A 13776-nucleotide genomic window follows, 5' to 3' on the forward strand; every position below is an offset into this window, starting at 1 on the left:
TTTAATACGGAGACTACACCTAGCTAGTAGTTTAATACGGAGACTACACCTAGCTAGTAGTTTAATACTGAGACTACACCTAGCTAGTAGTTTAATACGGAGACTACACCTAGCTAGTAGTTTAATACGGAGACTACACCTAGCTAGTAGTTTAATAGGGAGACTACACCTAGCTAGTAGTTTAATAGGGAGACTACAGCTGGTAATTCACTTCTGAGGGACGAAGGACACAGATCAAGTATTCTGTCATTCTGTCACAATGACTCACTCAAAGACTGTATTGTCTACCCACCCCACCCAAAGATTACCCACAGGAACATAGTGAGGTCATGGATTAGGTATATTTCTCTGCGATAAAATGGAGTGAGGGGATTGTTCTGTGCACTCTCGGCAGTTATAATTACACCACAATCTTGTCTTAAATTCTGTTTTTGGCATGACGGAAAGATAATAGATACGGATGCCTTCACGTGCAATACCTGCATGCAAGGCAGGTGGATATTTACATTTATGTTGAACTTGTTTGCGTTCCCTTTATCTACAGTCCACTCAAAGCACATTGCATTGTATATAGACCAGGACTATGGACGAACACCATGTTTCTGACATACAAACTATTCACATTTTGTGAATAGGCGTCACATTGAGGACTCACATCAAATTAAAAGTTGTTTGTTTAAGACAAGCGAGTCGAATGAAGGCAGGTAAAGGAAACACCCATACCTCCAGTCCTCACAGAGCTATTTGTCGCAGATCTTTGCACACCCAAGAACTAAGCATAGCTACTGAGAAACTGCAATAGAAGCTATGTGACTTTGTTGTTTTGATTCTGTGTGCTAGTCTCCGGACAGTGGAATGCTATCCTCTTCCAGGAGCCTCTAACCATTGGTGGGTATGATAACACAGTCTAGAAAGTCCAAGTTGAACTTGGCCATATTTTGATAGAAAGAAATGCTCCTGCCTCCTCCTCCTCCTCCTCCACGTAATGAGCTTGTCCTGTTGTTTGCACAACTTATCTCTTGTTGCTTAGTGATTGTATAAGTTGTATTCCATGTGGAAGAGGGCGTGTGCTTTCCTCTGTGGATAAGGCTGTTTGCTGTATAGGTTTATGTGTGAATTTATGGTTTTATGGGTTTCTTTCCTGTCAGTACATTTTAGCACAGTGCGTGTATGCACATTTGTGTGTTTGGGTGTGTTCATGTATGTGCATTTTTATTCTATTGGTGTATGTGTGTGCTCACACATGTCGGTCTTCTCTGAGAAGCTACTCAGATGTGGCCGGTTGTCAGGCGGTGTCCCTCCTCTATCAGAGTCTTTCTCTTTATAGCTCAAGCTCTACTAAATGCAGATCTGGGTTCAAATACTATCTGTCATCTTTTAAATACATTTGAGCGTTTACTTTTGTCTACCTGAGTGCCAGATGGGCAGGGTTTGCAGTCTGACTTTTTTCATTGGTTCTTTAAGCCATGCAAGCTATTAAAAAAAAGGATTGAAAAATGATTTGAAATGATTTGAACCCAGGTCTTACTGACTGCTATGTGTGCCTTCCCTTTACCCCTGCTCTGCTCCCTGTCCCTCCCCTTTTCTCCCTGTTCCCTCCCCTTCCCCTTCCCCTTACCCCTGTTCTGCTCCCTGCCCCTTCTCCCTGTTCCCTCCCCTTCCCTGATCAAGGCTGGGAACCATGCTGCAGTTCACAGAGTAGGTACAGAGTAGGAACAGTCAGACACATACACTCACACAGACAGACGGTGAACATGGGCCAGTTACTCAGCTGGATCCGAGCTCCTCGGGACAATCAAGCCTTACAGGATGTGGCCGTGGAACAACAGGTGAGCTTTCATAATGCAACTCTGCTCACAGGTTAGAGAGGTGTCTGTGTGTGTGTGTGTGTGTGTGCACAAGTTGGAGCAAGTGTGTTTTTAGCATAAAGAAAGTTTGCGTCCGTGAAAAGGTGTCCATGGATGCGTGCGTATCTGTATTTGTGAATGAGAGCTCTTTAGTGTGTGTGTGTGTGTGTATGTGTGTGTGTGTGTATTGTTTTGTATCTTTAGTAGCGGGCTTATATGGGAAGGCAAGTCAGGAAAAAAGTTTTGCTGGCATTAATCCAAGTCAGACATCTTTCCCTGGGGTGTATTCATTAAACGTTTTGCAACAGAAACCGTTTACTCCGAATGGAAAATGTTTTGCAACTAAAACAAGAGTTCCGTTTGTTACGTTTTCTCTATTTGCTTCCATTTGGTTCTTAATTAAATGGTAAAAGGTTTCTGTTGCAAGACATAATGAATACACCCTGCTCGAGCTTAGAGGAGGAGGAGGAGGAGGAGGAGGAGGGAAGAGAAGTGGCGTTGGAATACAGAACAGTCTGTATTATATTAAACTGAGACAAAGACAAAAGCTTTGCTGTGATCTTCACATAGCACCAGCAAAAGTATGTGTTGCTTCCAGTTGTGTCAGTGTGTCTATGTCTGAACCATTGAATGTAATGGTAGTTGATGTCTGTCAACCTCTGAACAGAAGAACAGTACAGTCTGTACTGTTGTCATGGATAGAGGATATTGCACCAAGGCGAAGACAAGGTCTGTGCTCTTCACATGGCCCAGCAAAGTGTGTTGCTTCCAGTTATGTCAATGTGTCAGTCTCTGTAGTTTATTCATTTGCCCATTTTTGTGTGTGTGTGTGTGTGTGTGTTGGTTAGGGTATGATACAATCAACCAATCAAATATATTTAACTATTTTTATCATCATTATTATTATTACCTGGTCATACACTATTACCCGATCATAAATTATTACCTCGTCATACACTATTACCTGATCATAAATTATTACCTGGTCATACACTATTATCTGGACATACATTATTACCTGGACATACACCATTATCTGGACATACATTATTACCTGATCATACATTATTACCTGGACATACACCACTATCTGGACATACATTATTACCTGGTCATACACCATTATCTGGTCATACATTATATCTGGACATACATTATTACCTGGTCATACACCATTACCTGGACATACATTATTACCTGGACATACACCATTATCTGGACATACATTATTACCTGGACATACATTATTTCCTGGACATACATTATTACCTGGTCATACACCATTATTTGGACATACATTATTACCTGATCATGCATTATTACCTGGTCATACACCATTATCTGGATATTCATTATTACCTGATCATGCATTATTACCTGGTCATACACCATTATCTGGTCATACACTATTACCTGGTCATACATGATTACCTGGACATACATTATTACCTGCAGATGGATTATTACCTGGTAATACATTACCTGGTCATACATTATTATTATTGGGGTGGCAGGTAGCCTAGCGGTTAGGGCATTGGACTAGTAACGGGAAGGTTGCTAGATCAAATCCCCAAGCTGACAAGGTAAAAATCTGTTGTTTTGCCCCTGAACAAGGCAGTTAACCAGTTAATCCAGTTCCTAGGCTGTCATTGCAAATAAGAATTTGTTCTTAACTGACTTGCCTAGTTAAATAAAGGTAAAATATAAATAAATGACCTGGTCATGCATTATGGGTTTACCTTGTGACCTAAGGGCCAGTATGAGCAGCTAATGTTCTATTCCTTAATGTTTGATTATTTGTCATGGTGCAACATTGAATAGATGATAAACACATTAACCAATAGAAATACATTAACATTGAATACATATTTCTGCAGTGGGGAGTGGAAACATGACCAACCCTGTTACATGTGTATAATTCTAATAGTGGAATATGTTCAGGCATGTTTTTGAAAATAGTTCCCATGTTTTTTTTTTGAGTTACAGTTGCTTATGAGTTGGGTATGTTAGTATTTGTGCATGTGTTCTGGTAGTATTTGTATGATAACACAAGTATCAGTTTTGTGTTATAAATTTGCAATAATGACATGCTCAGTGGCTCTCTTATGCTCTGGTTGTATAAAAAGCCTTTGGGCTTACCTGAGAATGTGCTGTTTACCAGGGCATTGAACAACATGGCATTTGACTATTTGCTTGCTCTGTTTCTTGTGTTTTGGGGGGGATTCTTGGCTCTGCTTTGGGCTAGTTGGGGTACTTTCCCAGACTTTTGTTGTCAACATACTGACTGTGCCCTCTGCCATTCAGGCTCAGAATCATCTGCTGCTTTCATCACACACACAGGAAACAGCCACAGGGGAAATGTATCTGTGATACACATACCCAATACATTTCCTAATCACACATTCAGCATGTAACTATATAACTTTAAGCTGTACAAAACATGCTTTTCACAATATATGCTGTATGTATTTAAATCTGTTGCTTCTCTAACATCTAATATATCGACACAGTATTGTTTACATGGATCTCAAGTCATGTTACACAATGAATATAGGAACATATTCACACCAAAAATGTAAAGGCCTATTATAGATCCAGTTAAGTAAAGGCCCGTTTTGTGGCAATGTGTGGATGTGTCTGTTGATTTGACCAGAGCTCTAATGTGTGGATGTGTCTTGTATTGACCAGAGCTCTAATGTGTGGATGTGTCTGTTGTATTGACCAGAGCTCTAATGTGTGGATGTGTCTGTTGTGCTGACCAGAGCTCTAATGTGTGGATGTGTCTGTTGTATTGACCAGAGCTCTAATGTGTGGATGTGTCTGTTGTATTGACCAGAGCTCTAATGTGTGGATGTGTCTGTTGTATTGACCAGAGCTCTAATGTGTGGATGTGTTTGTTGTATTGACCAGAGCTCTAATGTGTGGATGTGTCTGTTGTATTGACCAGAGCTCTAATGTGTGGATGTGTCTGTTGTACTGACCAGAGCTCTAATGTGTGGATGTGTCTGTTGTATTGACCAGAGCTCTAATGTGTGGATGTGTCTGTTGTGCTGACCAGAGCTCTAATGTGTGGATGTGTCTGTTGTGCTGACCAGAGCTCTAATGTGTGGATGTGTCTGTTGTGCTGACCAGAGCTCTAATGTGTGGATGTGTCTGTTGTATTGACCAGAGCTCTAATGTGTGGATGTGTCTGTTGTGCTGACCAGAGCTCTAATGTGTGGATGTGTCTGTTGTATTGACCAGAGCTCTAATGTGTGGATGTGTCTGTTGTACTGACCAGAGCTCTAATGTGTGGATGTGTCTGTTGTATTGACCAGAGCTCTAATGTGTGGATGTGTCTGTTGTGCTGACCAGAGCTCTAATGTGTGGATGTGTCTGTTGTGCTGACCAGAGCTCTAATGTGTGGATGTGTCTGTTGTATTGACCAGAGCTCTAATGTGTGGATGTGTCTGTTGTATTGACCAGAGCTCTAATGTGTGGATGTGTCTGTTGTATTGACCAGAGCTCTAATGTGTGGATGTGTCTGTTGTGCTGACCAGAGCTCTAATGTGTGGATGTGTCTGTTGTATTGACCAGAGCTCTAATGTGTGGATGTGTCTGTTGTGCTGACCAGAGCTGTAAAGAGGGGAGGGATCTGTATTCCAGCATGTGGAAATATCTGTGATATCCTGAGGTGTGTGTGTGTGTGTTTGTGTTTCCCTTAGAATACATTCAGTACTATGTGTTTCTGTGTGCATCAGAAAGACAGTCCAGCCTTTAGATTTCTCGTTCCACTGTCAGTTTGGCTTGAGCCTGACTGATGATACAATAATGACATGCTCAGTGGCTCTCTCATGCTCTGGTTGTATAAAAGCACCTCTGGGAGGGTTTCCAAGCCTTTGGGCTTACCTGAGAATGTGCTGTTTACCAGGGCGTTGAACAACATGGCATTTGACTTCACTTGCTCGTTTGTTCTCCTGTCTATTTCCATCTATTATGGTTGAGGCAAACCCTGGCTCTGTCCCAATACTCTAAGATAACTTCCTTTCCTTGCTTCCTTTCGCATCCTTCCCTTGTTCCTTTCCTTCATTGCCACTGATAGGTGATCTTGGCAAAAGGACAGCTCTATTTGCTGGTACCAGATATATTTTAGTTTAACAGGAATGGACAGGCAATGTCCTGAGTAATCACACGCCCTGTAAAGTGTTGAGGTAATGCAGGTTGGCATTTATTGAAATTACTCATGCACTGGAGGCAGCTCTCTGGAGTGGTCACTAGCTGGCACAGCCACAAAGTCATAAAATCTGATTTTAAACTTAACCACACTGCTAACCCTGAATTAAATTAAGACAGACAGACAGACAGACATAGAGAGACATACATACATATATAATGAGTATAGCGAGTACCATCCCCCTCTCTCTCATCAACTCTCTCTTCCCCCTACACCCAGGTTCTGTTATCTCAGGTCTAAATTCCTAGAGGAGACTCTCTCCTCATTGCCAGGCAGTATATATAGAGAGAGAGTTTCACAGTAGAACAAAGGAACTTCTTCTACATCACAGAACTTGAGAACTGAACAATATCCATGTTTTGGTGAATGTTCGGTGGAGAAGCCAGCTACAACCCAGTCCGTTTTGTTTTATGTTGTGACCTCATTGAAAGACAATACAGCCACATTACCAGAACTCTGTTTATATAGTACCTTCCGTTATGTTTGCATCTAATTATTGTATAAAATGAATGACTAAAGATGAAACTATTTGTGAAATGATGTATGGTGATGTTGAACCATTAATGTAAGAGAATTGTATTCCCTTCAAAGTTGAACTAAGTCATTGGCCCGCCCCTGTGAGCACAGACATGATCTGGCTCATGGGACAGCCCTTTTCTACTGTTCCGAATAAAATCCCCACCTGAAGAAATCCTCTTTAGGCCATGCATACTCTCGGTCAGCTGAGGGAGCAAAGGTTTGAGTAGAGACCACCAAAAACCTCAATATAAGCTATGGTTGTTGAAATCCTAACCAAACCACATGGAGCATTGGCTACACGGTTGGAAATGGTTAAACTCAGACTAATCGATATCACGAGAAACTTCATGGGAGCAGTGACGATCAGATGAACTTTCCAACAGAAAGACGGACGATTCAAACAGGGATCACGACGACACACTGAACGTAAAAATATATGATTGCAATTATTCCCGAATTAGTGAGCGTTAATGTGCAAAGGATTAGCATTTCAATTAATAATTATCAACTGTGTACTGACTCTTGTAATTCCCGCCCTTCTCAGTCCAGACCCACTTCCCTTTGTCCACCATATTGGCTTAGCCCACTGGGGAACCTCCCCTATCATTTCCTTGAAACCATAATTGTTGTTTGTTTATGCATTTTTGTGATTATTTAGTTAGTAAATAAATTAAGACAATTGATGTATGGATGATTCATAGTAAAGGCTGGGTTCGTGCAGATACCCAACAAATGACAACGTTTGGAATGAGTGTAACGGGGTTCTTCCGTCGAAGGAGAGGCGGACCAATAGGCAGCGTGGTTGAGGTTCAAGGTTTTTTTAATAAGAGAAACTATACATGAACAAACTACAAAACAATACATGTGAAAACCCGAAACCAGTCCCATGTGGTACAAACACTGACACAGGAGACAATCACCCACAACACCAAACAGGCTACCTAAATATGGTTCCCAATCAGAGACAATGACTAACGCCTCTGATTGAGAACCATATCAGGCCAAACACAGGAACAGACAAAAAACATAGAATGCCCACTCAGATCACACCTTGACCAAACAAAACATACAAAGCAAACTATGGTCAGGGTGTGACAGTACACCCCCCACCCCCCCAAGGTGCGGACTCCGGCCGCAAAACCTGAACCTATTGGGGAGGGTCTGGGTGGGCATCTGTCCGCTGTGGCGGCTCTGGTGCTGGACGTGGCCCCCACTTCACCATAGTCTTAGTCCGCCCCATTGTCCGCTTCCGTGGCCTCCTACCCACGGCGACCACTCTAAATGAACCCACTGGACAGAGGGGCAGCTCGGGAATGAGGGGCGGAAGCTCTGGCGCCTCAGGGCCGAGGGGCTCTGGTGCCTCAGACTCCGGCAGCGCCGGACAGGCGGGAGACTCTGGCAGCGCCGGACAGGCGGGAGCAGCTGTAGGGATGAAACGGAGAGACAGCCTGGTGCGGGGGGCTGCCACCGGAGGGCTGGTGCGTGGAGGTGGTACCGGATAGACCGGACCGTGCAGGCGCACTGGAGCTCTTGAGCACCGAGCCTGCCCAACCTTACCTGGTTGAATGCTCCCGGTCGCCCTGCCAGTGCGGCGAGGTGGAATAGCCCGCACTGAGCTATACAGGCGAACCGGGGACGAGACGCGCAAGGCTGGTGCCATGTAATCCGGCCCAAGGAGACGCACTGGAGACCAGATGCGTAGAGCCGGCTTCATGGCACTTGGCTCGATGCCCACTCTAGCCCGGCCGATACGCGGAGCTGGTATGTACCGCACTGGGCTATGCACCCGCACTGGGGACACCGTGCGTTTCACAGCATAACACGGTGCCTGCCCGGTCTCTCTAGCCCCCCGGTAAGCACAGGAAGTTGGCGCAGGTCTCCTACCTGGCTTCGCCACACTTCCTGTGTGCCCCCCCCCAAGACATTTTTGGGGCTGACTTTTGGGCTTCCATCCACGCCGCCGTGCTGCCTCCTCATACCAGCGCCTCTCCGCCGTTTCCGCCTCCAGCACTTCTATGGGGCGGCGATATTCTCCAGGCTGTGCCCAGGGTCCTTTTCCATCCAACTCATCCTCCCATGTCCAGTACTCCTCGCACTGCTGCCGCTGCCTGTCACCACGCCACTTGGTCCTGTTGTGGTGGGTGATTCTGTAACGGGGTTCTTCCGTCGAAGGAGAGGCGGACCAATACGCAGCGTGGTTGAAGTTCATGTTTTTTTTATAAGAAAAACTATACATGAACAAACTACAAAACAATAAATGTGAAAACCTGCAACCAGTCCCGTGTGGTACAAAAACTGACACAGGAGACAATCACCCACAACACCTAACACCAAACAGGCTACCTAAATATGGTTCCCAATCAGAGACAATGACAAACTCCTGCCTCTGATTGAGAACCATATCAGGCCAAACACAGAAACAGACAAACTAGACACACAACATAGAATGCCCACTCAGATCACACCCTGACCAAACAAAACATAGAAACATACAAAGCAAACTATGGTCAGGGTGTGACAATGAGACTAACGTGAGGTAAAGAATAATTCATTAATTAGAAGACTAATTGATCAGATATTAAAATATCTGAAAAGTTATATTAGGAAAATTCTAACTTGGCAATCTGAAGATTTTCCTTGGTGCCCCAACTTCCTACTTAATTACACATGAGTTTTTATTGATTAGTTTAATCACGTAATAATAATTACAGAGAATTTATTTGATAAAAATAACAGTCTTCAAATTAATGATTCCAAAGACACGATACAGACAGACAGACAGACAGACAGACAGACAGACAGACAGACAGAGAGAGAGAGACAGATAGAGAGAGAGACATTGACACTTATGTAGCCAGTCAGTCAATGCATGTTCAACAGAAGGAGATTTTTCAAGACAATTGTCTTTTGAGTATTCACCTGCATGACAAAACTACACATCTATTTTATTTACTTATCAGAGATAAATGACTTGACAGCTGTGACAATGTGAAGACTGACTAGTGTGTGTACATTTTTTTTAACCTTTATTTAAAAACTAGGCAAGTCAGTTAAGAACAAATTCTTATTTACAATGACGGCCTAGGAACAGTGGGTTTACTGCTTTGTTCAGAGGCAGAACAACATATTTGTACCTTGTCAGCTCAGGGATTCAATCTAGCAACCTTTCGGTTACTGGCCCAACACTAACCACTAGTCTACCTGCCGCCCCGACACACATTTGTGTGTTTACATGTGTGTATTTTGTGATATTATTCAATAAAAAGTATACTTATGTGTACTTATCTGTTTGAAAGTATATGTGTCTCCATCGTGAAATTGGGATTCTTTGTGTGTATTTAGGGTGGCACTACCTGACAGACAACATACTTATTGTAATTTATGGTGTTGAATGTACATGAGCCACATATAGTGGCCTGACTGGCTGTACTCTGTACTGTAGGAGAGGGATATAGGACAGCTTGTATCTATTGTTGAACAAGGCTGGTCTCCTGAACAGATTGAGTAACTTCCAGTTTTCTCTATGAGAAGGCTCATCCCTTTGTTCCAAATGAAACACACATTTTGACCTGTAGAGATACATATATTAGATATATTATACATATATTGTAGTTTATTCTGGCTGGTCTCCTGAACAGATTGAGTTTTTTATGTTTGCTTCAAGTTTCTGCAGTTGTTCCTCATCAACAGCACCATGCATCCATCGCCTACATAATGGCCATGGTCGAGGTCGACTGCGGACTGACTCATGTATCCATCATGAATTTTATGCTCTCGAACACAATTGTCTACCAATAACTAGGGGGTTTGCTCGACTCATGTGGATGTGACTGAAACGGAGCAAACTTTCTAGCGAGATTTACAAGTTATGACAGATTCAAATAAGAAAGCTCTCTCGCCAACCTTTGGGATTTCCAGTTTGTGAGTGTGTAAGGATTATATGGAGGTTAGAGTTTATTTTGACATTCTAACAAAAAACTCTTAGAAACAATGGAAGCATATTACCACTGCCATGTTGTGTTAGAATACAACTAACCAGCAACTTTTTGTTTCTCCCTTGACTGCAACAGCCTGCTTTTGACTGCTGTCAATGCTTTAAGAAAGCACCCAAAGGTTACCAAGAGTTACCGAGTGAGTCGTTCCCACCCGAGTTGTTCCACCCCAGTGTAAGCATGCCACGCCTACACACATGCACGCATGCACACACACACTAGTGGAAATGCACGGACTGTGTGCAACGCTAGAGTCAGTAGGGAAGATAAAGATGGAGGCGATTTTTCCTCAGATCCCTCAACACAAATAAAACACAAATAAATGCTAAGGGCAGCGACTACATAGCAAGAAGAGAGTTCAGTGGTTCGTTCAGTTTTCCTTTTAAGGAAGTTTTTTTAGATCCAATCCGGTTGGAGGAATACAGACACAATGCAGAGCCTTCAGATCCAGGACAAAAGTCTGGGGAACACTGCATAGGTATTACATGATGTTATTACATAAAACAAGTGAAAGGCATGGCAACAGCAAACAACTCATCAGGGTGTGAGCTTTACTTGGGTGGAACCTTTCATCAGCTCCCCTGTCTGTAGCTGCGTCATCGTAAAACCGCCCAGAGCAACGTGGACCACCCAAAACAAGTTCTGCCTGATCTGTCCATTTTCATCTATCCCTTTCTATCTTCCATGTTTCATTGTCAACAAACGTTGGCTGAGAACATTACATGTATTGTACTTTAGATTATATCTTTAAGTGAAAATGCCCGAGAAGCTGGTGTTTGGAGGATATATTGGTCAGATGGAACAGAGTAAATAGGCATTTTAACATCATAGATTTTTTAGCTGGTGGTAACTTGTGGAATAGACTCTGTCTGGAATGTGGTTTTAACCAATCAGCATTTAGGATTAGACCCACCCGTTGTATAATTGTCATTAAAACACCTTCACAGATACAAAGTAACAATCACAAATTAGGCTTGAAGGGATAAGGTGCATTGAAGGGGTGTCACACTACAATGGTTCTGAGGATTTCCCCTTAGAATGAAATAGAATTTGTTCACTTTAAAAAACACTCAGATCTGTAGTTTACAATAACTTCCACTCATTTTGCCCAGGTGCCATACTGTGTCTGGACACTAGGGGGAGCCACCCTGCTAGACAGGCTCTACTCAGTTTAACACTTTTACATATAGTGGTTCCTCATCTTAGAAAATACATTGTTTAAGAAGTTGCCTTCTATCTGAGGAGTCAAGCAAACGAGTTTTGCAATATGTTTATTAATCAATTAAATCAAAGCTCATATGACATGGTAGTGTGTAAACATGTTGTTCCACACTTACTTAAGGCTTGGCTAATGTCCCATTGCTACATTTTTTCTGTGTGTTTTCATAGTAGCTACAATAAGGTCTTTGACAATTGTTTTGCATAGAGAGACAGCGTGGCTGTGCTTGTGTTTGGGTCTCCATTATTTTCAAAAATGTCCTCTCTCTCATCCCCCCTCCTGTCCCCTTGCTCTCTTTCCCCTTCCTCCCTCCTCCCTCTTTTCCTTAGCATACACTTAGCTCTGCTCTTTCTCTCTCCTTTTGTCTCGTTCTTTATATCTTTCTGTCTGTATTTATATGCCTCTCTTTTCTCCCTCATCATGTTCTCTCACTTTCTCCTACATTTCTCACTCTCGCTGTTTTTTAGACACTGCAGTTCAGATTCCTAAGCAGTGAGTGTATCAGACACACCCTACTGCTGCCAGACAGACAGACCTTGCACCAAACCGCCTCTGCCCAGACTGCTTTGGCTACACCCATCTCTATCACCATCAACTATATGTCGATTACCTTCACTCCACATAGGATTTGGTCCTCTGTAGCTTAGTTGGTAGAGCATGGCCTGGCAACACCAGGGTCGTCGGTTCAGTTCCTGCTTAGGCAACCTATATGAAATATGTATGCATGTAAGACTGCTTTGGATAAAAGTGTCAGCTAAATAGCATATCATATTTTATTACTTTATCATCATGGGCAATTCCACAGTAACTGTTCAGATTTTTCACTTTAAAATGTATACCAAACAAAAAACATTGATTTCAAATTTTAACAAAGCATACAACTCTACACACAATGACTACTTTTAACAATACACAGAACATTTGACAAAAGCACATTTACTGGAAGAAGTGTTTAGGTGCAAAGTTTGGTAACCGAAATTTGTGCAAATCTCCCTCAGTTTTTTTGTGTCCACGTTTTCCAAAAACGTAAATATCTGCTCCAAACTAAGATTCAACAATGTCTGTAGATAGAATGGGGTCAGCTATGACATGACAAATAGACTGAAAAAATATACATTGGTCATTCGACTACAGTAAGTGAATTGGATTTACACCCGGTAACATGGGGCGGCAGGGTAGCCTAGTGGTTAGAGCGTTGGACTAGTAACCGGAAGGTTGCAAGTTCAAACCCCCGAGCTGACAAGGTACAAATCTGTCGTTCTGCCCCTGAACAGGCAGTCATTGAAAACAGGCCGTCATTGAAAATAAGAATTTGTTCTTAACTGATCTTGCCTAGTTAAATAAAATAAATAAACAGAGTTGCTGTAACAAAATGACATCATGGGTCCTTGATCTGTACTATGCAGAAATGCATAATTATGCAAATGAATGTCATTCTCTTCATGGTGATGTATCCTAAATAGGGACACAAAGGTGTAAATATGCAATATCCTACTTTGTGCATATTTCGGTATTATTCTAAACACTGGCTATTATATTAATGAGCTCTGTTCCAAACAAGACCAAATTTGGTTGGTCTGGAACGGACCAAATCGGAACCAAGTTTCACAAGTTTGGACATCAAAGTACAGCACAGTAGAGTACATCACAGCATATAACAGTAAAGTAGATTAGAGTTCAGTACAGTACAATACAGTAAAGTAGAGCATAGTTCAGTACAATACAGTACCTTATAGTGTACTCAGCTCGTGTGCTCTACTGTGTACTATACTCTACTTTTCTTTACTGTACTCTGCTGTCCAAACTTGTTAACCCGACTGTTGTGATTACTATGATTTCCCATTGTAGCAAATTCAATTGCAGAAATTCCGTTACCTATTTTTCAAAAAAATTGGTAACGAATTGAGTCTTAATCAGTTAAAAATTCATAAACAAAATTGATATCAGTAAAAACACTAATTAATTGCTAGGTTTACCTTTACTTGT

The 13776-nt window shown here is 42.2% G+C and overlaps 1 protein-coding gene across 44 annotated transcripts in view; it reads left to right on the forward strand.

Moving 5' to 3' along the window:
* LOC109891632 (proline-rich protein 36) overlaps nt 1-13776 on the forward strand; it is a 95330-nt gene that overhangs the window by 17477 nt on the left and 64077 nt on the right. For 12 of the 44 annotated variants that reach the window (XM_031825560.1, XM_031825568.1, XM_031825582.1 and 9 more), the window contains exons 1-2: nt 1677-1829; nt 10650-10745. The exons of 4 other annotated variants lie outside the window; for them this stretch is intronic. In XM_031825560.1, the coding sequence (XP_031681420.1) occupies nt 1755-1829; nt 10650-10745 (171 nt within the window). In that variant the 5' untranslated portion in view covers nt 1677-1754. Of the gene's footprint in view, nt 1-1674; nt 1830-10649; nt 10746-13776 lie in introns of those variants that run through there. 28 more of the 44 variants (XM_031825569.1, XM_031825583.1, XM_031825586.1 and 25 more) reach the window with 8 other exon arrangements.

This window comes from Oncorhynchus kisutch, linkage group LG5 (assembly GCF_002021735.2).
Source record: "Oncorhynchus kisutch isolate 150728-3 linkage group LG5, Okis_V2, whole genome shotgun sequence".
Classification (NCBI taxonomy): Eukaryota; Metazoa; Chordata; class Actinopteri; order Salmoniformes; family Salmonidae; genus Oncorhynchus; species Oncorhynchus kisutch.